General features: G+C 32.8%; 1 protein-coding gene across 2 annotated transcripts in view; it reads right to left on the reverse strand.

The window, feature by feature from the left end:
- LOC127735397 (uncharacterized) overlaps window positions 1–26,001 on the reverse strand; it is a 44,635-nt gene extending 18,634 nt beyond the window's left edge. Inside the window, exons 1-2 of one of the 2 annotated variants that reach the window (XM_052245573.1) lie at window positions 25,873–26,001; window positions 14,097–15,208 (exon numbers count right to left, since the gene is read on the reverse strand). In XM_052245573.1, coding sequence (XP_052101533.1) covers window positions 14,097–14,550 — 454 coding nt within the window. In that variant the 5' untranslated portion in view covers window positions 14,551–15,208; window positions 25,873–26,001. Of the gene's footprint in view, window positions 1–14,096; window positions 15,209–20,216; window positions 20,490–25,872 lie in introns of those variants that run through there. The other variant, XM_052245572.1, reaches the window with a different exon arrangement.
- Between the last annotated feature and the right edge of the window lie 166 nt (window positions 26,002–26,167).

A 26,167-nucleotide genomic window follows, 5' to 3' on the forward strand; every position in this document is an offset into this window, starting at 1 on the left:
ACTGAGTTATTGGCTGGTGATATCCTGGGGGACTTACAGTCTACGAGATCTGACAGAGGTGTCGATCATGTCGTAGTAAAAACATTAAACAGCATTGATTTTACTGCATTTTTTAGACGCACCTAGGTGATGAATAGCAATATACTGCTCTGGTAAAGTTAACTTGATGTCTGATATAGAAAAGTACATTACATTTTGCATATTCGAATGCTAATGACTGAAGACAGACAGGTGATCAAGGATCTTTTTAAATAATGCGAAATCGACATTAAATGATATTTGTTTCATATTAATTACAGATGAATAATATTATAAAGGTTATATATACAAGCAAGAAACGGAAATTAGAAATGTGAGGATGGCTGGTAAACAGCTGTAATGAAGGGAGAAAATATTGCAATATCAGCAAAGATAATAACTATATGTACTAAAGCATTAGGAATATATATTAATTTTAAAAGAAAGGGATCTTAAATCGATTAAATGCTTTAATAAAATGAAGCAATGTTATTGAAAGTTTAGCATCAACAAGTAGGAGTGAATCTGTCTCGAATTTTAAGCAACTCATCAAATAAACGTTCAATTCATTACGCTTCCCCATCAGCCTGTTTTAGAATATTATCGTACATCATATAAACTTCATTGGCATGTCGGGTTAGGATTAAACTGCATTAGGTGATGTTCAGAACACATTAAAGTCTATTAAGTTTGTCGTTTGCACAGACATATAATATATTAAGTGTCAAGACAGTAGGATTAATTGATTTCTTGAAAATTAAAATGTTTAGAACTGTGACGCTTGTAACGGTCGTCGTTGCAATACCGACAGAAAGACAAACAAACGTCAGAGAATAGGACAATTTGGTTGTGCTTAATGACTCTTTTGTAGTACAATTTGGTCGTGTTAAATCTCTCTCTCTAGTACAATTTGGTCGTGTTTAATCTCTCTCTCTCTCTCTCTCTCTCTCATAGTACCATTTAGTCGTGTTTAATCTCTCTCTCATATTACAATTTGGTCGTGCTTAAGTTTAATCGCTCTCTCATAGTACAACTTGGTCGAGTGTAGTCTCTCTCATAGAACAATTTGGTCGTGTTTAAATCTCTCTCTCATATTACAGTTTGATCGTGTTTAATCTCTCTCTCATAGTACAATTTGGTCGTGCTCAATCCCTCTCTCAAAGTACAATTTGGTCGTGTTAAATCTCTCTCTCATAGTACAATTTGGTCGTGCTTAATCTCTCTCAAAGTACAATTTGATCGTGTTAAATCTCTCTCTCATAGTACAATTTGTCGTGTTTAATTTCTCTCTCATAGTACCATTTGGTCGTGTTTAATCTCTCTCTCAGAGTACAATTTGGTCGTGTTTAATCTCTCTCTCATATTACAATTTGTCGTGTTTAGTCTCTCTCATAGTACAATTTGGTCGTGTTTAAATCTCCCTCTTATAGTACAGTTTGGTCGTATTTAATCTCTTTCTCATAGTACAATTTGGTCGTGTTTAATCTCTCTCTCATAGTACAAATTTGGTCGTGCCTAATCTCTCTCATAGTACAATTTTGTCGTGTTTAATCTCTCTCTCGTAGTACAATTTGGTCGTGCTTAATCTCTCTCAGTACAATTTGGTCGTGTTTAATCTCTCTCTCTCATAGTACATTTCAAAGTTTAAAAACTAGTTAATTTTTACAATTTGGTCGTGTTTAATCTCTCTCTCTCATAGTACATTTCAAAGTTTAAAAACTCGTTAATTTTCGTTCAAACATATGGCATTGGACGAAAGTACCCCTTTCTCTCTCTCTCTCTCTCTCTCTCTCTCTCTCTCTCTCTCTCTCTCTCTCTCTCTCTCTCTCTCTCTCTCTCTCTCTCAATTTATAATATGATGCTTACAAAAATAAGAAGATGTGGTATTATTGCCAATAAGACAACTCTCCACCAGAGACCAAATGACATAGATGTTAACAACTATACGTATGTATGAATGTTGTATATGATTAATAAATAGTACATATTCTATTTTTTACACCCTGCAATAATCACACTCAGTACAAACTAATGATATAAGCCAAGACAAAAAAAATGGTAATAACTGTCAGAAAACTAATATTTAGTTAATATGTACAGCTGTTGATACATTGTGTAGTAGAGAAAAAATGTTGGGACTATTTCAGATACAGATAATCGTTATTGACCCGATGAAAGGTAATTATCTAAGAGGTAAACGAAAGTCAATGATCCGAATTCAAAATTTCAGGAAAAACACAGTTTTGGTTATGAATTTTGAATGTCTAAATAACACACGATCGAACCGAACCCACTTCTGCATCCCGTAACCGTCATATATATTTTTTTTCTCATTTATTCTCTCAAATCATAGTTTATGGGTAGAACTGAATTTTTATAGACATATATAAAATTTAATCATTAGAACTTGAATAAAACCCTGTAAAATACGTCGTTTACCCATTCTTTCAGTATATTTGGAATCAAAATTGAGTTTAGTTCCTTCCAACCGAAAACCATATGCAGATCTTTATATGTTTTAAAGTTGGTAGAGAGGAGTGTTAATAGTTTACTGTCAAATTATTAGCCGTAAAAAACCCGAGTCTATGTTCTTTTATTAAACACAGACCGGCGATTGTCTTTGAGATCGTTATTATAGACTATCGTCAATGAGTTCGTTATTATAGGCTATCGCCAATGAGTTCGTTATTATAGACTATCGTCAATGAGATCGTTATTATAGACTATCGTCAATGAGTTCGTTATTATAGACTATCGTCAATGAGATCGTTATTATAGACTATCGTCAATGAGATCGTTATTATAGACTATCGTCAATGAGTTCGTTATTATAGACTATCGTCAATGAGATCGTTATTATAGACTATCGTCAATGAGATCGTTATATACTATCGTCAATGAGTTCGTTATTATAGACTATCGTCAATGAGATCGTTATAGACTATCGTCAATGAGTTCGTTATTATAGACTATCGTCAATGAGTTCGTTATTATAGACTATCGTCAATGAGTTCGTTGTTAAAGACTATCGTCAATGAGTTCGTTGTTATAGACTATCGTCAATGAGTTCGTTATTATAGACTATCGTCGTCAATGAGATCGTTATTATAGACTATCTTCAATGAGTTCGTTATTATAGACTATCTTCAATGAGTTCGTTAATATAGACTATCGTCAATGAGATCGTTATTATAGACTATCGTCAATGAGTTCGTTATTATAGACTATCGTCAATGAGATCGTTATTATAGACTATCGTCAATGAGATCGTTATTATAGACTATCTTCAATGAGTTCGTTATTATAGACTATCGTCAATGAGTTCGTTATTATAGACTATCGTCAATGAGTTCGTTATTATAGACTATCTTCAATGAGTTCGTTATTATAGACTATCTTCAATGAGTTCGTTATTCAGAAGTCTCATAATTTTCGGATTTTAACTTATTATCAATTTAAATGTTATTTCTTTGTTATATTTTTTGTTTATTCTTTGACACAAACAACTATAAGTTTATATGACAATAAAGTATTATTGTTTATGTTATTAGACTATGATCTTCTTTGGGTTTGTTATAAGACTATCGGGTGTGAGTTTGTTGAGACTATCACGTTCAACTGTCTGCTGTTAAATGCATTTCCACTGATAAAAAACCAACAAAACGCAAGCATCTGCCATTTTTTCGATGACCTTGAAAACTGCATTACATAATCTGCCTAAAAGTTCCTATTTAACGTCTTGAAAATCTCATAAAAGACTTTAAATTGTTAATGTTGAATGATTTATTTGAAATTCACAGAGTTTGGATTTATACTTTAATACGATAACATACGATAAAACCTTTTTGACATAAATGAATCTCCCACGTATTAATGGTGTTAACAAGCTCTGTTTTCTAAATCAAAAGGTTTTGTTTTACCAGATGCCACAACTTGTGGATTGTTCAAATAATTTCACATACTGTTATGGTATCTGATAGATCATACGCCCTCTCTGACAAAGAACTGCAGAAACTTCCGTTTTACATCAAATTCTTAAGAATTTACAGTTTTTATGGTTTTGGCTAAAAATAAACGCAGGGAATTTTCAAAAAGTACAAAACCAACGATGTAAGATTAGATATTTGTACACGATTCAAACCAAATTGGCAATTTGAAAGAAATTTTAACTGTAATTAAAACAAAAAGTACGGGTGAGGGTGTCCAGATAGTTTATAATAAAACAACATAGCCAGAAAAGACAATAACGCATTTTTTTTACCCGTATCAACGTCATACTGATGAATTCAGTGTTAGGACAAATATTCCTATAATTTTATTTATATGATATTTAATGCATTCTGTCTATATTAATAAGTAAACAAAAACAACAGACTATGCTACACATTCCTACAGGCGTTCTAATGGCGAGAATGGATGTCTGTGTTACTATTTTATCAAAGATAATACATGTCAAACATAGTAACAATGACATTACCATTCGATGGAATCTCGATGACTTTACCGATTTGTTTCAACACATGTTCAAGATAGAGATGATGAGTAGAAATTGGCAACGGAAGATCTATCAAGTTTTTTTTTTTATCATATAATCGTCATATCTTTGCTTAAGTAATTTCCACTTTTAGTTAGCAATCATACGGAAATCACGTCACTGGTTAGCAAACACAGAGGGGTAAAAGGCTATTGGGATTTTTTTAGGAGACTATGGTGTAATAATGAGCTAGCCTAAAAAGTATGTTCGTAGATTTCATATTTTTGATTAAAATGATTTGTACCAAAATGCTTCATTTTGAACATTTTTAAAAATTACAGTATAAAAAAAACATACATAATCTTAAATTATAAAACCTATTTGTTTACTCGGCTCGAAACAGGATAGAATGCTTAAATGTGCATGTTTCTAACCATGCATTATCTGCATGTATTTGTACTCAACTCGAAAGAGGATAGAAAAGTCCGACAAAACCTCGCATTCTTCCTGTTTCTAGGCGTCATACAAATAAAGTTTATATTATAAGACAAATTGTACGGTTCTCGAGGTACGGTTATTTTATATTACATTGTATTAATAAGTGATCTACCAAAATTATCTTAAACGTCCGCCAAAAATTAATGAAAACCTCATTTTGTTCCTTGTTTATGATTATTCTGACTGCACCTGAATTTGTAATTAAACGCCCCACAGCTGATAAGAAGATAAAAGAACGAAATGCATATTTCCACAGGTTCTGATAATGGTAATTGTCAATGCATATTTTGTGATATTGTGAAGGCATGTTATTATTAGAGTTACATTTCAAGAGCAACATGAAGGGTTTTTCTTTTGAGGTATCTTGTGGTGTCGTATATATATAGATGTTGGGTAACAGTAAATTATACACCAGAGAAAAGATAATAAATATTTCTGTTAATTTGACATTCGGTGTCACAGAAGCCTTGGTAAAATGCCAAATTGTCAGCAGCATACGTCGGTGGATATTGAAAATGAAAAGTTCTAATATTCATGATGTTTTAATGTCTTGTGGGAAAAGGTCTGGTACTCAAAGCACAGGGAAGGAAGGGTGTGTGTATGCCGAAAATAGGTATACAAGTACTCATTGAGAACATGTATCATCCGAACTACTATCACATATAAATCTGACCAAAATTACTAAAATTATCCTACAGAACACCATGGCTTAAATAATTAAGGATCGAAAATTACCTACGAACTTTCAAAATATCAAAGGTAAATTGAACTGAAATAAAAATGCACTCATGTGTGGAATTCTGTGATTAGAGTGGAAGCTTTGGCGGTTTGGTTGATATCAATATAAAGTGGAAGCTAACTACTTTTGGCGGTTTGGTTGATATCAATACATTAACAGCTAACGGACTTTTAACGGATTGGTTGATATCAATACATTGGAAGCTAACGAATTTTTGCGGTTTGGTTGATATCAATACAGTAGAAGCTAACGACTTTTGATGGTTTGGTTGATATCAATACATTGGAAGCTAACGACTTTTGACGGTTTGGTGATATCAATACATTGTAAGCTAACGACTTTTGACGGTTTGGTCTGAATCAATACATTGTAAGCTAACGTCTTTTGTTGGTTTGGTTGATATCAATACATTGTAAGCTAACGACTTTTTGCCGGTTTGGGTGATATCAATATATTGGAAGCTAACGACTTTTGTTGGTTTTGTTGATATCAATACATTGTAAGCTAACGACTTTTGACGGTTTGGGTGATGTCAATATATTTATCAATTATGGACTTTTGAGGAGGTCAATACGTTATACTGATATGGACCTGTTCAGATTATATTGACCGAGGACGAAGTCCGAGTGTCAGTATAATCTAACAGGTCCATATATAACGTATTGACTGAGTGAAAGTCCTTAATTTATATCATTACATATGTAAATAATGTATTAGGAAAATGGCGTTCAATGTTCTTTCTGTGTATTTTTAAATTGTTTTTGCAAGAATTTTAACATGTTATTGAAAATATCAATATTCTTTGAACAACTTCATAGCTTGATGCGTTAGCTTTCTTGTATTCTTAGCTTAACATAAAAATTCTTGTAATAAACTTGCAATATTTCTTTTCATCTGCTGCGGCGCTTCATCCATGATCATCCATGGTTGTTATGTGTGACGTCATGACGTCATTAATCTAAATTTAGCAAGATTTTTCATATTGACCGTCAATATACATATAAATAGAAACATAGCGCGTCAATATACTTGAAAATAGAAACAAGGCTTCGGATACATAAAATAACCGTTCAAACACGTGATCGTAAAATCCAATGAAAACAGGAGAATGCTACACCATATATGTAATATTGTAAGCTAACGACTTTTGACGGTTTGATCTGTATCAATACAGTGGAAGCTAACGACTTTTGTTGGTTTGGTTGATATCAATACAGTAGAAGCTAATGACTTTTCACGGTTTTGGTTGATATCAATACATTGGAAGCTAACGACTTTTCACGGTTTGGTTGATATCAATACATTGGAAGCTAGCGACTTTTCACGGTATTGTTGATATCAATACATTGTAAGCTAACGACTTTTGATGGTTTGGGTGATATCAATATATTGTAAGCTAACGACTTTTGACGGTTTGGTCTGTATCAATACAGTGGAAGCTAACGACTTTTGTTGGTCTGGTTGATATCAATACAGTGGAAGCTAACTACTTTTGGCGGTTTGTTTGATATCAAAGCAATGGAAGCTAACAACTTTTGGCGGGTTTTCGGTTGATATCAATACATTGGAAGCTAACGACTTTTAGCGGTTTCGATTTTATCAAACTAATAAACTCCAGAAAGATTGACACTATTTCCACATGATAACTGCGAAAGACGAAAACACGCTTTAGGAAAAATTCGGACATACATTAGCGCCTGTCCCAAGTCAGGAACCTCTGGCCTTTGTTAGTCTTGTGTGTTTTTTTTTATTATTTTAGTTCATTTATATGTTTTTTGAGTTTAGTGTGACGTCCTTTTTCAATGAACTAGTACACATTTTTGTTTAGGGGCCAGCTGAAGTCCGCCTCCGGGTGCGTGATTTTCTCGCTGTGTTGAAGACCCATTGGTGGCATTCGGCTGTTTTCTGCTCTTTGGTCGGGTTGTTGTCTCTTTGACACATTCCCCATTTCCATTCTCAATTTTATTAATGCAATGTTCTGTAGCTTTCATAAAATATACCTTGTTTCATTATTACCAAAAAACATGTTTTTGAAAAAGGTTAGCTTAACCTTAGAACTGTTTCCGAATTCGGTGTCTTATCTTGAATACAATATGTATATGTATATCATATATATCCGACACTATAACTATTACACAATATAACTGTAGACGGTATTTCATTAAAAAAAAGAAAGAGACTTTCGGAATAAAATAACTGGAATTCTAGATTGAAAATTAAAAAAAAATGTAATTTCATAGCAATAAAGTTATTTTAGAGTTTGTATAAAAAAAGATTCATGCAAAGAGTAATTCTAAGGATGTCAAAACTGTAATAAAATGACTACATATGCAGTCTATGCAGCCGTTATGGGATACAATTTATGAGCATAAACGTTTTTGATCATAGTTATACAGATGTATTATGTTATGATCATTTTAATGGTTCAGAAATGTTTATCATTTGCGACTACTATTTCTTTTATCTGCGGACATAAAACAGCTCAATTTAGAACTCGAAAATTAGGCAAAAGTATAAACTAACATAAAATTACATGTATCAGTATATTTTTTATCTCCAGAAAGTAAAATATAAGGAGCAATCAAACTATATATTTATTTCAAAACAGAGTTATTTTTTAATAGTCTGGCTTGTTTTAACCAAGGAGGTAGGAGATCTCATACAACCTCTTTGTTTTAACAAAAAGGGAAATTATAATTTGAATCCAATTTTTGCTACTTTAATTTCTGTTTTAATGATGTTTCAAATTTGAAAATTGTCTAAAACTTGGCGAAGTTTAATTTCATCTGATTCGAGTCTTTTTAGTGTCAGAATATTAAAACATATTTTCTGCTATTGTTTCTTTTTTTTATGTAAGCCTCTGCAAACTATAAAGTTTGTCATGTGTAGTACTGATGTTTTGCATTTATGCTTTTACTTTTTTCCAAAGTATAACATTTGTCGTTTATATTAAAAATCGTGAAATAATTTCATGACACGAGGACTGTGAGCAATGGCTTATTATCTAAAATCGCATATACATAAAAATAACGATAATAAAAATAAAAAAACATGCACAACACACTGAACAGTTAATGCAAATACTATTACCATGTAAAGATGATGATTTAAAGTTAATCGGATTTCTCAAATATGCAACTCGATGTGTGACAAACAAAATCTTATTTAAATTTCTCATTATAATAAATAACCGTTGCACAGTAAAATTCAAAATATCGTTATTTTTCCCACGAACTTTCAGTCAATTTTTATAAGAGTCAACTAATTTGCTTTCAAACCATAACAATCGCATTTATATTGCATGAGAAACTTGAATCATTTTAGATTATTATATGTTTGCTCATTTTATTTATTTATTTATATTCAATGTTTGTTGACACCTTAAAAACTCCTTTCATAAAATAGTTTAACTTTATAAGTATACATAATCAAATTGTATTCCATGTTCTCATGTTCTGTATGCTTTTATTATATACCTATTCGGTATTAAGATCAACCTGAATGGCACGTGCAAAAAAACTGATGGTAAAATGTGGTACAACAGAACGTTAAATTATTATTATAATGCACCTGCTTAAAATTAAACTGACTTTAATTTATTGAAAAAATCCAGTTTCCTCTTGTTGTGGTTAAAACGTTAGCATTTCAAAGTTTTCTCCTTCAATATGTTCACAGTCAACCAGTGCTCAGCTGTTGACAACAGAAACAAACCCAATGCTTTAAATGACGGAACCATGCAGATCGAACTTCTTCGTTATAGTTATTCTCTATTTTCCATATCGACAATTCACGAGCTGTGGACAGCTGTGTTTTATGCAAAAAAAAAGGCATGCAACGTGTGCAGCTATCATACTTTTATAAGTCTATAGATTGTCTAATCAATTATTTGTCATTCCGTTTTGTTTGGCTCGTACATCATGTACAAACATGTTACCATATGGGTTTGTCTTCCTGCACGACTCTCTGTATACAAGTTGTTCAAAACGATATATCACTTTACACTACTCAATTTCACTTCATTATTCCTTTTTGAAAAATTTTCATAGTGAAATGTATATAATAATTTAATCGAGAGTATATTTTAAGAAGGCGTGGTTTTTAATCAATCGCGAAAGTACTTTCTGGTCGTATTTGCCTATATGCATAATAGCTAGTTTTTTGTTTTACTTGTGGCTTTTAGTCTGAGTTTTTCCGAAGATAGACGAGTTTACGAAGGCGTTGTTTTCAATCAATTTATAACGTACTTTAAGATCTTATTCATGCAGCATAGTTGCATGCATTTTTCGATTAGCTAACTTTGTTATACTTCAGGCTTTTTTTGTGAGTTTTTCTCTGAATACTGTTGTTGTAACAATGATCGAGATATATAACAGAGGAAAGTTGAGTACTTTCAAGACTACTATTCTAATTTCGCAACATTTAAATATGTCTGTCACAAGTCAGAAACTTCTTCGTTAGTTTGTTCAGTTGATTATTTACTGATAATGGTAAATCTGTAGTTATTTCTTATATAACACACTCGGGGGAGATTTAAGAGCATTAATTCACCCTTACTCAACAACTCTGACATTTCTTGTTCTTTTTTTTTTTTTTTATATAGATCTATTTATTATGCTGTCTTTTTGTTCAAGTTGATTAACGTGATGAACAACTTTTCAAATATTCATGAAAATCATGATGAATTGATATCATTTATGTGTAATTCATAAGGCCATTGATGGCAAAGAAATCTGTCACTTTCAACATCTCAGGCGGCGTTACCATTGGCGTAATGCGCAACGAGACAAGAATGTCATTTGCATTTCCGTAAATGAGTTTTAATAGTACAATCACCGATGAACCGTTTGATAACATCTATATTTCTCCAATCGTTTTAAGTTTAAATTTCAAAGAGTATGACATTATTTCTGTGGTTTCCCGCGAAAGAAGAATGTAAATATAATAGCGTTTACAATCCAATCGCACACGTGTGGTTACGGAAGTTATGTCGTACGTCTGACGTCAAGCAGGTTTACATTTAAAGCTGCAATATGCAATGAATAACATGTCTCCCACACGTCGTAAAAATACGACGAATTAACAAAAGACATCCCAATTTAAACGTTTTATACTTAGTACGGTCTTTACGAGAATTCTTACCAAAACATATACCAACTGTAAAATATAATATGATATCTTAGGTAGTTTTTCTTCTATTATTGACTCGAAGATATTCTTTCGGTAAAATTTCAAAAACAAATAATGTCGATATTTTAATTTCGGCGTTGACGAAGATGAATAATCACATGTCAAAATACATATCGTTACAATTTACATTGCAATCCCTTAGGATTCTTTGTTCATTTTTCGCTAGGCTTCTTTTTAAATGGATTTTAAATATTTTGCATTGTCGAAGATGGCCAGGTTCCATGCATTTCTTATTATAAGTCATTTGCAAAGTTTGGCGTTAAATGTAGTAACTCCTTTTAGACTAGATGTGATTAAAAGCTTGACATATATTGTATTGACACCTGTTTATGTTGAATACCGTAGATTATTGACCTCTATAGTTGCAGTTGCAATTCTGATGGGTTTTTTTTTTGGTGCGTGTCTTTGGGTTGCTACATCTCACTGACGTTACATACTATAACTTCTTTCTCTGATCATGTAAGGCCTTAATGTCTATGGTATCTAAGAAGGTAAGAGTAACAGCTCAAATTTGGACCAGGTGCACAACGAGTATGATATGCATGAACAGACATATATATTATGCCATATGTTTTCTACATCTTTTATTTTTATTCCCCTATAAATTGTATTTCTTTATTTAAATCAAAGCTGAAAATGCTTACTCATTGCTATCAGTCAAATTACATCCAGGGATGTTAACGACCAGTAAGTATTTTATTGCTGTTTATACGGCAATTGAACCATTGAAATACCTAAAACGCACAATTATATAATTCAAACGAATTATACTGTAAACCGTCAGAATACAATTATATTTTTTTCTTTTTAATTTTAAAGCTTTGTGCTTTAAAAAACAAATTATGCCCACATTAAGTAAAAAATAAAATTGCATCTTAAACACGTTTTTACACTTTAATCGTTTCAACTGTTGTTAAATACTATAATTTTGTCATATCAATAGTGACTGTGGGTTTCGAGTTTCAGCACATCCTTGATTATGGTGATATTCAGCAGATTTCTTTTACCAAGTAAACCTGATCAAGTGATCAAATTCATACTCATGAATTCATAATGTATGGATAGATAACAATTAAGACATGAAGTTCAGTAATTACGTTCCGATACGTTTATACTATATTCTGTTGTTTACTGCTCGTTCAAAGACCTTTCTGAAACATTTTTTATTTATATAAATGTACTATAAATTGGTTAATTTTTCCTGGGTTATCCAGTGTATTCTTCATTTATTGTTTACGTTGACTCTTGAGATCGAATTATTTATCTTTAAGCCTGATATTTAAAGTGTGCATGCATGGGTCATATCGTAACTTTTACTTTTTTTCTTATTTTGCTTAAATTCAGCTGGAGAATTGGTCAACAGAACAAGAACCGCACTGAAATTCGAACCGAATAGTTCATAGCTTTTTTCTTATTTTGTTTTAAAATTCAGCTGGAGTATTGTCAACAAGAATAAGATTCGCACCGAGATTCGAACTGAGAAGTCCATGACTTTTTTTCCTTTGTTTTAAAATTAGCTGGAGGAATGTCAATAGAACAAAATTCGCCCCGAAAAGTTCTTTTAATCATATGAGTTCTCATTTCCAACTCCTTATCCCAAATCTACAGATACAGTATACTAAATTGTAACCAGAGAAGAATTATATCTATATATAGCATTTAACACTAACGCTCTCTTTGGGTTCACTTTTACAATAATAAAGTAAATTGTCGGTACTAAGATCTGCTAAAAGCAATGTAAGGGAAAATTAATTTAATTCAAGCGTGTCGGAAGAAGAGGGTGCAAACAATACCTTCTCACTAATGCGCTAAGACATCTTGGCCACATTTCTTCAAACACATTTAAGTCAAATATTTACTGCCTACATTGCTTTCACTTTTACGAATTCTGTGGGTAAAGCTAGCAATACCATTACTCTAAACTCGAATTTATCATCTGTTCTTTAGTTTTATTTCATGAAAGGGTTAGTATACATGTTCACTTTCAACAGGTATATTTTAGAAGGGAAAATTAAATGTCTAACCATGAAATATTTTTTAGCAAAGAAAACATTCATTTACTCCCAATCGCACGTTATACATGTTATACGGAGGTTAAGAATAGTAACATAGTGACTTGGTTTTTCTGCCTACGCTATTTTGTTGTTCGCTTGAAATAATTAAATCATTTACCACCATTAATAAATATACCCAGATATATACAAACAAACATTTTGTAGTCACTATATCTTTTATAGTTGCATGTCTTCTCTTGCTGCCTGATCACGACACCCTCGAGTCCAGATGCGGATCTAGGATTTTGAAAAAGAGGGAGGCAGGCCCCCAAACTAGGCAACGTATGGAGTGGGACATGTGAAAAGTCTATGCATGTACCATATATGTAGCTCCATTCAGGGGCAGGGTCCTAAATGCGCCTCAGGAGATTACATGATTTATTTCATTTAAACTGTAATGAAGTAAGCTAACCGTGGCTTGATACTTTAACAAGTTTAATGTATTTTATCATTTGAATTTTGAATAAAAAATATGCAATAAACTGAATCAACCTCAATGAGAGGCATTTCATGCTAATGTGGTATGATTTCAATACTGATTAATTCAGTGTATATCTCACATTAATGAATTATTTATCTAAACGCAAAGCGGGAAATCTAATGTTTAGGTCCAATATTTCCAGAGGTTGATTCATCATTTAGAACAAAATCGAACAGATGTATCAAATGTGATGACCACATGCCATCAGTAACGATTTTCTTGCCAGCTTTTTACGTTAAAAACCCATTTCGCCATAGCGCAAATAAAAAAATATCGTATAAGCCAAGGTGTCAACAACAAAAAGAGGAAAAAATAATGGAAGTAGAACCACACGCTGGGTGTTTTGACCACCCATTATTTTTTTTAAGATACTGTTCGATTTTGCTCCGGATATAATGAGTTGGATAATGATACTACTGTTCTATTATGCTCCGGATATGATGAGTAGAAAAGCAATATTACAGTTCTATTTTGCTCAGGATATATGATGAGTAAACTAACAATATTACTACTCTATTTCGTCCGGATATGACAAGTTGAAAATATATAATATAAGTAATTATCAACTGAAAAATACATAAAAAAACCCAACAATAACAAACATGACAAACACAATGTTGTTGCAATATAAAAATAAATACTTACCAGAATTTTGATGGCCATACTTGACATCCAGTCCGGTTAAAATAGTGTCTGGCAGGATCAGAGAAAAGGCTATAAAAAGATGAAGTGTTGGTGCAAAAGGGCAGAAATTCCGCCAGATCCTTCTAGTCAGCTCTTTCTCAAATCTATCACCAAAAAAGTTCGTTTGAGCAGTTAAAGCATGATCTCTTCCTATCTTGAAACCGTCATTGGCATAGTTTCCAACTCGAAAAATACTGAAGAGTATAAAAAGTGGTAAAACAAACAATCCAATAATAGGAAGGCCTAGTCTAACACCATATCCACTCCGATATGTACCGCTCCATTTTTCGTCCAATGTTGTCTCGTATGGACCGAGATATGAATAGCATATGTAACACTGGGCAAGAGTTGCAATAACACAGTATACGATGGATGACAGTGAGTTAACATAACTCCCTCTAGGCTTTAATAACATGTTGGTGGATCTTTTCTCCGCTCCGAAGATTAATTCCTCTTTTTCGAGATTTCTTAATATGAATGTCTCTGTGGTATGGTGATTAATTCAGTCCACTTTATTGGATTATTTCCCTTGATTTATCAACAGTTCAAAAGTTCAATTTGTATATTTCTTCAAAGTTTCAATTTGAAACAGAGACATATAACATTAGTATTCCCATGTTGTTTTTTTGATAATAATGTTATGATAAGACGAATCTGGTATTCATTGACGAAGTTCTAATCACTGTGAACGTATAAGTTCCAATGCATTATCCCGCTAACGAGAAAATTGCAACACAAGAGACTTCATTCTGTAGATAATTTTTTACTTTAATTTATCTGTTACACAATGCGATTAATACGGCGTAGGGTGCTCCTAAATGCACAAGAATAAACTATTTTCGTACAAGATTGATTTCCATGGCAATCAAGGCGTCGTTTGATTAGAGTTTTTCATAAATCACATCATGTGTGTCTTTCTATTGTCTACACATCTCTAATTTGTAATGAACCGCGACAGTTGTTTGTTTTTTCCGAGGAGAAAATATTCACATGTTTAGCTGTGGTAAATCATCGCTATCTGTGCAAGCGATTGGTTCCTATCAATTTAAACCAGCCAGTGGAACTTCGTCTCTCTGAAACACAGGAAATTAGGTCTAGGATCAGTGAACCACGGAGCATTAGTTTAAGATGATGAGCTTAGTAAAAAGTGATCAAGATAAATTAGCTTAGGGGAATCGATTGGCAGATTGGACATATACAAATACCATATAACTCCTTTTTATTGGAATAACAAACAAACTAATTAGATAGTTTTTGCGACAGAAACATCTTTTTATTCCTATAGCAGAGAAACGAAATATTTCTAACAGAAGGGAAGTTTCTTTCTTAGCAATAATCAGTCTTTACAACGTTACACTTTAATAACTAGCAGCTTATATTCATTTCTTACTGAATTACTTGAAAATTCTTTTTCAACATATGTTTGTTTATTTTATCTATGCTGCATATTGTAAGACACTCTGTTCAAACTTTACTGTTTTTTAAACAGGTTCTGCTGTTTATGAAATCGCAGACATCAATTTTGTTCAAGAAACATATTTCGTTAAGGGTTCTTATATTTTGGAGCAAAGTCATGAAATGAACATTTTATTTTGATTAACAAATATTCATTGGTTTTTATTTTCGTTAACCCCTGAACTTTTGCCGCCCGGCAGTAAAACCCTTGCTAATGTGGGATGTTTTTTTTGGCTGTGCGGGATTAGATTACCTGCCGGCAGTAAAACCCTTGCTAATGTGGGATGTTTGTTTGACTGTGCGGGATTACATTACCTTAACTTTTTGGAATTTTGGGTCCTCAATACTCTTCAACTTCGTTCATTATTTGACTTTCTTTGATTCGAGCGTCACTGATGAGTCTTTTGTAGACGAAACGCGCGTCTGGCGTACAAATGTTTATTCTGAAGTGGTATCTATGATAAGTTAAATTAAATACGATACCCCGTTCGGTCGTCATGTGGACATTAGATCCGATGCCTCGTGTAGGGAAAGTGTCACGCACTCTGTGCGTTAAAAAATCATTGCAACAACTCCCTGAGGGTCTCGATAGTGACCTGTTGCAAAGTAAAAATTTATTCTACTATATATCCAACATACCCTTATTTTCCAGTGGCTGTCTAAATTTCCCGTCTCCCATCCCAGTCAACCCTATCAATTGCTATTTTATTCTCGTCCTTGATATGCATGACATACTTGCCAATTGACGTTTTAGTAATCAGCAATCAATCAATTTATTTTCGTATTTTTGGTATATAGTTTGGTTTACAAATAATTTGGTGAATATATTTATTTACTGTAGAATAACTGGTATTTTTCATCATAACTTGGAAACAGTTTTTAAGAGTACTATTTGACCGGTACTTTTTTCAAGTTACTTTTGCGCTTCGTGCCGATCTGGTGAGCCTTTCCGACTGATTTTACAGTTTGTGTGTTCTTATGTTGTGTTGGTACATCCCTATCCTAGATTAGGGGAGGGTTGAGCGCTAACAAATATGTTAAACACATTCTGTATGTGCCTGTCCCAAGTCAGGAGCCTTAACTCAATGGTCGTCCTGTCCCAAGTCAGGAGACTTAACTCAATGGTCGTCGTTTGTTTCTGCATGTCGGTCATATTTATTTTCGTTTGCTGTTTTGTTAAGCATGGTTTTGTAAAAACAAATGTAAATATCAGAACTTATTGTTAAATGAAACTATTTTTTTGGCAACAGATCATGGCCTCAATGTATATAAGTTAACATTTAGTTTAAGGTAAAGCCATATTAATATTGGTTCTATATTACCATAGAAACCGTTTATTCCTTTCTCGTATATACTGGGATATTTTGGGTGATAAAATATCGATGACAATATGTACAAACTGAGCTTAACGTTTCACATGAAGATTTGTTTGTTTTCGGTGCATCCTCTTAGAACAAATTGTGAACTCTTCTGCACTGGCAACAATGTTCAGTTGTCAAGTATGTTTTCTGATCTTAGACTGAAGTAAATACAAAATGATAGGTTCTACCGTTCAATCATATAAATATGACAACTAAGTATGAAACTCGATCACAAGTGCTCTTTGTTATACGTATTAAAGGCATATCTTAAAGAAAATGTCAACTGAAACTGAAAACTTTTTCTCTCCTTGTGTTGGTATGCAGAGTACATAACAAAATGCCTAACATAAAAGGCATACCAAAAAAAGGTTGCGCAATGGTTATCATAAAATCAGACGAATCGAGCTACTGAAATGTAAAATCGTAATATTTTCATCACCAACATATATACCTGTCTAATTTGATAAACATAAGCAAGATTGGCAGGTTAACATTATCTGGAAGATTAAGTTTTGTTCCATTAAATCAAGGCGGGTTCTTGTACCAACAAAAGGAACACCTTCATTTTTTTAAGATTACATCGATTCAATTATACTTTCAGTGTTTAAAATGGAATAATCTTTATTTATTGAGATTGCAAAAAACATTTATTTAGATTTCATTAATGCATATAACTGGCAACATGACAACTTCGAGCATCTTTACGGTGCATCAATGAACATTGTTTAACTATTGTACATGCAACAAATTAAGTGTGTTGTCGTTACGTAAATACAATATTAATATGTTGGTTAAAGTGCTCTGAACCTAGGGACACCTATAGAGACACGAATATGATATTGCAGTCACCAATACGTATTGCTTGTATCTGGTATTGTCATGAGAATAGTTTCTAAACTCATGTATACGGCCCAGTTTTGTAAGTCAGGTTACTGGCATATTTCATTTACACACTTTTAACACCGACAGACTTTATAAGTGTGCCAACTTGCCAATTGTAAACCTCGTCAAAATCAATAGCCCAATTATTACTATATTTTTTAAACATATGTAGAAAATCTATAGATAGATCTTTTTTGTCTTGTTTACTTTTACAAATTGTGACTTGGATGGAGAGTTGTCTCATTGGCACTCATACCACATCTTCTTATATCTATTGTAAAAGGTGTTTTTGAAGGCGAACAACATTTATACAGTATATATTCAATATAGAATCTATTATATTGAATGGACAGACTTGATTTAATTCGTTTTTTCGTGGAGTTCCTGATTTATTAAGTGTACTCTTTGTTCTATGAGAGCCAGGATGGGAGTTACCTCACTGCTTCTGTACATTTAATCTTTTTATGCCATTTTTCTCTATTCTTTTTAAGTTTTGTCTCATATTTCTTTATTTTTGGGCCAATTTTTCTCTATTCTTTATATTTATGTCCTTTGATCGGCACATTTTTGCCATTATTCTATATTCTGTAAACCACATCCAGCCCCTCTTCTATATATACTTGTGCAGTTACTGTTATCCTATGTTGTGATTATTTATTTTGGGTTTCAAAAAAAAATGTTTAGATATTTTTTCTGGTCCTAAACTTACATGGATTATTTGTAGCTGGGCGTTAATAAAAAATGATAAATCTTTTTTTTTTGTCTTACACCGAGTATAAGTTAATATAATTCCACTGCTATAATTTAAATTACAGAACCGAGGTAGAAAAATTAGAAGCTATCCACCACGATGGACAAACATACAAGTAAACCATTCAAAACTGATTCACAACATACCTTCATGGAATAAGACTGCATGTAAATCGGAAGAAAACTTTATCCTTCGAAGAGTAGGAAGCTGTTACACCCGACGAAAACATTTAACTTTATATTTCTTCCAAGTAATACTAACTTAACAAATGACTATACGAATATAGGTAGCATAGAAACACTAATTCAATATTCAGACATGTATATGTAATCCACTTCAGCTCCGATTGTTTGAACTTTACTCTCGTTGATGTTTTAAAGAGATGAAGATTTTTATTAAAATTGTCTGTTATGTGAAAATTATTTAAAAACAAGTAAAAACAATTATTTTAAGTGATCTAGTAATTGCTTGAGTAATTTAATTAGTTTACTTTCAAATCAAAGCACAACTGGTATGAATGAATAACAGTTTTCACTGAAATGAGAGAAAAAAATTGACACTGCGAAATGGATTACACTGTTATACAAACAAGTCAACTTGTGACTGAAAGAGTATATGATAAACAGGAGAAATGATATGTTTGTGCATCATTACCCACGAGGTAGCTTCGAAACCATTAGTGTCTGAGTGACATATAGTGATGAAGAATAATTTCGGAAAAAAACTTCAATAGTAACAATTTGAACCACTCAATCGAAAAAGAGATAAAGTTCGAAAATATGCCGTCTTTATCTTAATCAGCGTATTATTTTCTACTCTGTACAATTCTAATATGTTGCACTGTTTATAAAGTATGCTATATAATCAATGAAGTAATAAAACCTGTTGAGATCTCTAGCCAAATCTTATCAATGATCTACCCCAAAACAAGAATGTTATCTCTGATGGGATTCTAAAATAGATTATAAAAGGATGTAAGATCGCCGGAAGTTTAACTTTAAACCTGAAAGATTTAATTCAAATTTAAAACTGGATGAACTGAATCAGTTGTGTATTTAAGTAACGATATATTTGAAGTGGTTCTAACAAATAAAACATGTTTACATTGAAATATCAAATAATGATGCTGATATTAATCAGCTGAACTTTAAATACACAGTAAGGTCGTACGTGAGAATAACATATATTTTCAACATTTGAAATGTTTGCCTACTTATAAAACTTTCAATCAAATAGTGAATATTATGATATATGGACGAAAATCGACACCATGTGTAATGTTTAACTTTAGATTGTTATTTACAATTGCATTTAAAACCCATTTGCACGCAGAGAGGTTGCTATGACCTTGGTAATATGCACATACACAAATATTTTCGACGACGATTTCTGATTTGATGGAATGGCTGATTTCAGATTTAGGTAATGTTTATAGCAGGACACAGAAAAAATGCTGCAGAAAAATCAATACACAAGTATATAGGATCAGTAAAAAGATAAAGTACACTTCGAAAAATAGTGTCAATATCTCGTAAAGAATAGTTTTACATAAAACAAATAATTTAAGTGACATTGGTATACATTGCTAACTCTAAAAAGACAAAAGGTGTCCAAAACTAACAAATAACTTACCTGAAATCTTGGCATCTCTCCTCTCATGATGTAACGTGTAAATAGACGAAAGCCATGTGGTTTAAATACAGTTGTAATCGTGTTCACAGAGCCTTGAAGTTATTGAAGAAATATTTTAATAACTTCTACCTTTCTGATATTTACATCTAGCCACCTTTATCCGAGAGTTTGTATTTCCGAAATATCAGTTATCTAAAGAATTACCTGAATGTAGAATCCCAAAGCCAATTTCTATAGCGTTGCATTTATTATTCATATTTATTGGAGGACGGTTTTAAATGTGATGGTTGATTACCCCGCTTCAATCAGTACAGTTATATGTTTTCCATTACTTTGTAAACGAGGTTCAGATAGCTTCATCACAAAAACTAAAATGACAATTTACAGCAAACAAAAAGTGTTATTATATTTATTTCATTGACATATTGGAATTTTGTCGTGATTAAAGTGCTTGAAGGGAAACTCATCAAACAGTCGGGAACTGGATTTTGCATACGCTCGTGATTATTTAATGATCCGCGAAAATCAAGTGCAATTAGATGGGAAATGCACGTGTAATTAGAAAGCGAAAATAACTACATTTGCATTCTATGAAATAGACAGATCATCATGTGTTATGGTTCTCCAGTAACACGCAGCTTCCCAATGAAGTTATACCCAGCTTAAACATATAAAATATTATATGAATATTAATATCGTATACTACTTGTATATATATTGTTTTAGATTAAACCCAGCATTGTTATTCCCTAAGAGGGATTTGAACCCCTGCTTCTGTGTCCAGCGCCGTAAACTCAGCCAACTAGCAAAAAATAAAAATATAGCTTTTGTTACTCGAGTAATGCCTTTCCTCTTGTTGGCTTCATCTATCGTTGTATCACAGAATATGATGGATTGTGGCATGTACTGAATAAAATACTTTGCAGATTAATTGTTTTCTTCAAATCTGTTTCCTGCTAAGCATGCAGTAACTGTAGCAAGTCTACCTAGACTCTAGCGAGAGAGAGAGAGAGAGAGAGAGAGAGAGAGAGAGAGAGAGAGAGTCTTGGAATAGGAAATGTTGAGAGAGAGATCATAGTTGCAAGTTCATCGAGACTCTTGGAATAAGAAATGTTTATAGAAAGAGACCGAGAGAGATCATTGTAGCAAGTATATCGAGACTCTTAGAAAAGGATATGTTTAAAGAGATAGAGAGCGCTCGCTCGCGAGAGATCATTGTAGCAAGTCTATCGCGACTGTTGGAATATTACTAATAATAGTTCAGAAAGAGACATGTTCATTGTAGCAATTAAAGTTTATTGAGACTCCGTCTTGGAATAGGAAATGTTCGTAGACAAATCCGCATGATGGCATAGCAAGTTTTCGATCCTTATTACATATCTGGCCTAAAAGTAAGCTATGATCATTTTCAATACAAATCAATAAACACATTTTGCAAATAGATATGGAGCACAAGTTTTGAACATATATTGCAGAACCAAATAGAACCATGCTCACCAGAATATGATTTTTTATGGCCTTTATTGCACTCAGGGTAATTTCTATGGACGAGCAAAACTCGAAAATCTTACAATCGGCGTAATTATCACAGACGAGCAAATATTAGCATGTTCAAAGTGACTATAATAGACATTTTTTTACTGAAAAAAAATAAGATATCAACAGTGTCACATAAAGGCGTAATGTTTCTGGTCGCCAATATTGTGTCTTGTAACATATGATAAATTCTCTTTAAATTCCAATTTCTACTGATTATACACAATTCAAAGACTTAAAGGGCGTTTATACTGCTTGAACAAATAAGCATATACGCTATTCAAAGGTTTTAGATTACCATCCTCAATAGAAATGTATCCGAATACATTTGGCATTTATTCCACATCGTCAAAGTATAATAGTCTTTGTTCTCATACAATTTGAAATAAAATTTATCAATTAAATACATTTTTACTTTTGATACAAAGAAAATCACTGATGTTTTGCTTCACTGGGGAAATACATTAATGTCATAAAAACAGCCAGTTGTAAAAGGTCGATAAATATTATAGAAAAATTTGATTTAAAATATTTATGACGCGTGTCAGATTTACTTCAGTTTACAGTAGCGTTAGATGTGGTCGTGGTTCAGTGAAGATGCAGTGTTCGAACTTGCAATGTCATGGATAATCCACGCGTCGGTAATAAAAGATTGAAAATGAATTAACATTTCCAGAATTATAGTGTTTTAGATAGAATCTTACATCTCTAATATATTCATTCATTTGTTTACAATCCCATTTAATCGTGTTTTACCGTTTGCCGTATCCCAATTAGTCAGTTACTGGAAATCAAGCGGAACGCACCAACACGCAACAAAGCCAACTATTTCGCTGATTTTTTTTTATCATATTTTGCTTATCTTTAATAATTCAATAATGACAGTCAGGAGCCTGTTGTTCAGTGGTTGTCGTTTGTTGGTGTGGTTCATAAAGTGTTTCTCGTTTTTTATATAGATTAGACCGTTGGTTTTCCTGTTTGAATTGTTTTACACTAGTCTTTGTGGTGCCCTTTATAGCTTGCTGTTCGGTGTGAGCCAAGGCTCAGTGTTGAAGGCCGTACTTTGACCTATAATTGTTTACTTTTTACACATTGTGACTTGGATGGATAGTTGTCTCATTGGCACTCATACCACATATTCTTATTTATTGTTATATTCCACTTGCTATATGATCGCTTCTTGGGATTTCAAACTACAGCTATAGTATCCATTCCAAGGTTGGATACCGTAGGTAAAAGTTTGCCCTCGGAAGGCATGCGGCATAGCTTAATATAATAATGAAGCGAGACCCATTTTGATTTAAATCGGTCTAGTTGCTTCCTTATAGACATTCTGACTTTTTAGTGCACTGTCCATCAGGCTCATATGCTATGACTGGCCGGACGGTGGTCAGGTGGCGGACTAAATCGTAGATGTTAACGTTGGTATACAGATCATATTTGCTCTGTTTAAGCCAAAATATCTTGTGTTAAGATAACCAGTACATAAAACCAATTTTGTTTTTACAATAGGAATATAATTTAATGAAAAAATCAGTTAGTTATTTCAAATCACGTTACGGTTTATCTATTTGTAGCTTGTGTTTGTGGTTGTTATTACATATTTTTAGACTGTTCAGGGGGTTTAAATACACAACTGATCTTGGAAGGACCGTTGGGAGTCTTTAACGTCCTACACAGCAACTTAATGTTTCAATTAGAAAGGTGTTCGGATCTGGGAGTATACATGCTCCCAATAAAACTGTATATTGTTGTCAATATAGTTGTCTTTATAGAGCATGTCAGGCACTTCTCCAAACACGTCGCATCAGATTTAACTTCTCAACTTCCAAAAATTTCCGTGTTTTTTTTTAAATACCGCGCTGGCAAATGGACTAGAAGAAAAAACAAGGGCCATACTGCCGAATATAAAAGAATATGCAGCAAACTGCTTTAAAGCAGCTTTCATATATATAGATTAGAATCAATGCTGTCATTGTTCAGTATAACTGTTGTTGACGTCCAACTTCATCAGACTTTATTTTGGAATTCATAACCATTTATCTTTTAGCGGTATTTTCCCAAGAGATACACTTAAGTACAACTCTCACATTAATTCAAACTTTATTGCCAAGTCTAATAGCCAGTGGGAGGGTTGAAATCTCACAAATTTTTGCGCCTGTCCCAAGTCAGAAACCTCTAGCCTTTATTAGTCTTGTGTGTTATCATTTTTGTTCATTTGCATGTTCCGGAGTTTGGTGAGACGTCTTTTTTGTTGAACTAGTATACATTATTGTTTAGGGGCCAGCTGAAGCCCGCATTCTGGTGCAGGATTTTCTCGCTGCGTTGAAGACCCATTGGTGGTCTCGATGTGTTTTCTGCTCTTTGGTCGGGTTTTTGTCTCTCTTCCACATTCCCCGTTTCCATTCTCCATTCTACAGTAATGGTCAAAACCGACATCATTTAACGAAAAATTGACACATTATTTATTTTCTATTTACATTTACAAATTCATCGAAATGCTATAATGGATGTTACTGTATATGGGATAGCCATGTTCAGATATTTCCACCATATTCAAAATACATGTGATAATTTCTTTGTGGATTTGGTATCTTTCTATTATGTGGAAGACATCAATGTTTCTTTTATTGATTTTCCAATGTCCTAGTCTTAATCTTAGATATCAAATATTTTTTAATAAAATTCTAAACCAATAACAATTTGTTTACATGTAAGAGTTAGAACCTATAAGTTATGAAGATATTCAACAATGAAACTTTTAACATTATTCAATCCATTTGTTCATGAATATGCATGACATATTTGACACTTTTGATATTGAGTCCAGCTGCTTCAGGTAATGTTATTTACTTTAAATCATTTTTGTTTTCAACAATGTTTTTATGCAGTTCATTCAGTGAATTTCAGGGATAGGACTGATTATATATATAACTATCTACACCAGGTATATAGAATGTCACTTTACCTTATTTTGACTCCAATCTAATTTCACAACACAGGCTACATAACTGTACTGCATAGTTAGCATGGTAAAGAAGAGATATAAAGTTTTGCTCCATTCAATTCAGTGGTTTGAAAGCAAAAGAATGTTAAAATTAGAGAAGTTTCTGTATTGTAAACTCTCAATAAATACAACAAAAAACAGGATGCACATATTCACAACATAGAGAAATAATGTTTATAGATGGTATCCATTCAGTAGTTTGAGAGTAAATAAGCAGTGCAGGTATTCAATTTACAGGGGAATTCCCCAATGGTTTTCAAAAAACAGCAATAAATGCACACATCAAATAAGGGATGCACAAGTACACTATATTGAGAAAAGGTGGGATGAAATCCAATGTGTAGTTTTGAAAATTGCTAGGAAATAGGAGGGGTAATAATTAAGTGTCATGATATCAGTGTTTCATCTCCTACTTTACTCATCGTACATTAAAAAACAAAATTTTGTTGATTGATGGTTGGTGTTTAATGCCACTTTCAGTACTATTGGCTATATCTTGTCGGTCAGTTTTTATTGGTGGAGGAAGCCGGAACACCCAGAGAGCCACTGACCTTTGGCAGAGAAAAACAATACAGAAGTACATTAAGATTTGCAACAGAATACACTTTAATAAAATGGTCGACTAGACACCTATTACATAACTTACATAATACCACTATTAAAAATGCCAGTCTGATTTTACTGAACAGATTGCAAGCATTATGTCTCCAATCCATTTTACCTTGAATCAAAAATCTATGATGAATGAGAAGAACCTGTTGTGTATTTAATGTAACTGATTTCTGATCTTGTCAAGGTAAGATTTTTGATAATAAAATCAAGATCTTTTTCTGCCAAATTTTTTTTCAAGTACTTGTATTTCAGAAACAAGCTCTCTTAAATAAAAGATCTGATTTTAATCCTATTGTCCTTCACATGGGTGTGGTTTTCCTTATTTACACATCCCCATCACACAGACCCATCTCAGATCAGGACTTACTGAAGAAGAGGTCTAAGTAATCATATATGTATATACCACTCAACTCTGGTTTACTTTCAGTAACATACAGAGCTATCTAGAATATATACAAGAACAATACTCACCTGAGATAACCTTTTTTTTTCTATACTTACTTTCAATTTTAAAGTTAATTCATGCTTCCGCTACTTTAATCAGAATATAATTCCACATCTATGAACTTTCCTTTGATTCAACCATGCTTTTGAATTCATGCAGCGCAATGGTGGACAGAAATCATCTTACTAGTTGAAATAACTTATGAGCCCACTTCTTAACAAACTGATACTTGAAAAAAAATGTGTCAATGATGACAACTGCAGAGGTTAATTACTTAAAAACTGATGTCAACATAACTATCATTTATGTCACTTAGTCATATTCTCTGTTTTTTTTACACCACCTGCCATT

This window comes from Mytilus californianus, unplaced genomic scaffold (assembly GCF_021869535.1).
Source record: "Mytilus californianus isolate M0D057914Y unplaced genomic scaffold, xbMytCali1.0.p SCAF_3, whole genome shotgun sequence".
NCBI classification, from domain to species: Eukaryota; Metazoa; Mollusca; class Bivalvia; order Mytilida; family Mytilidae; genus Mytilus; species Mytilus californianus.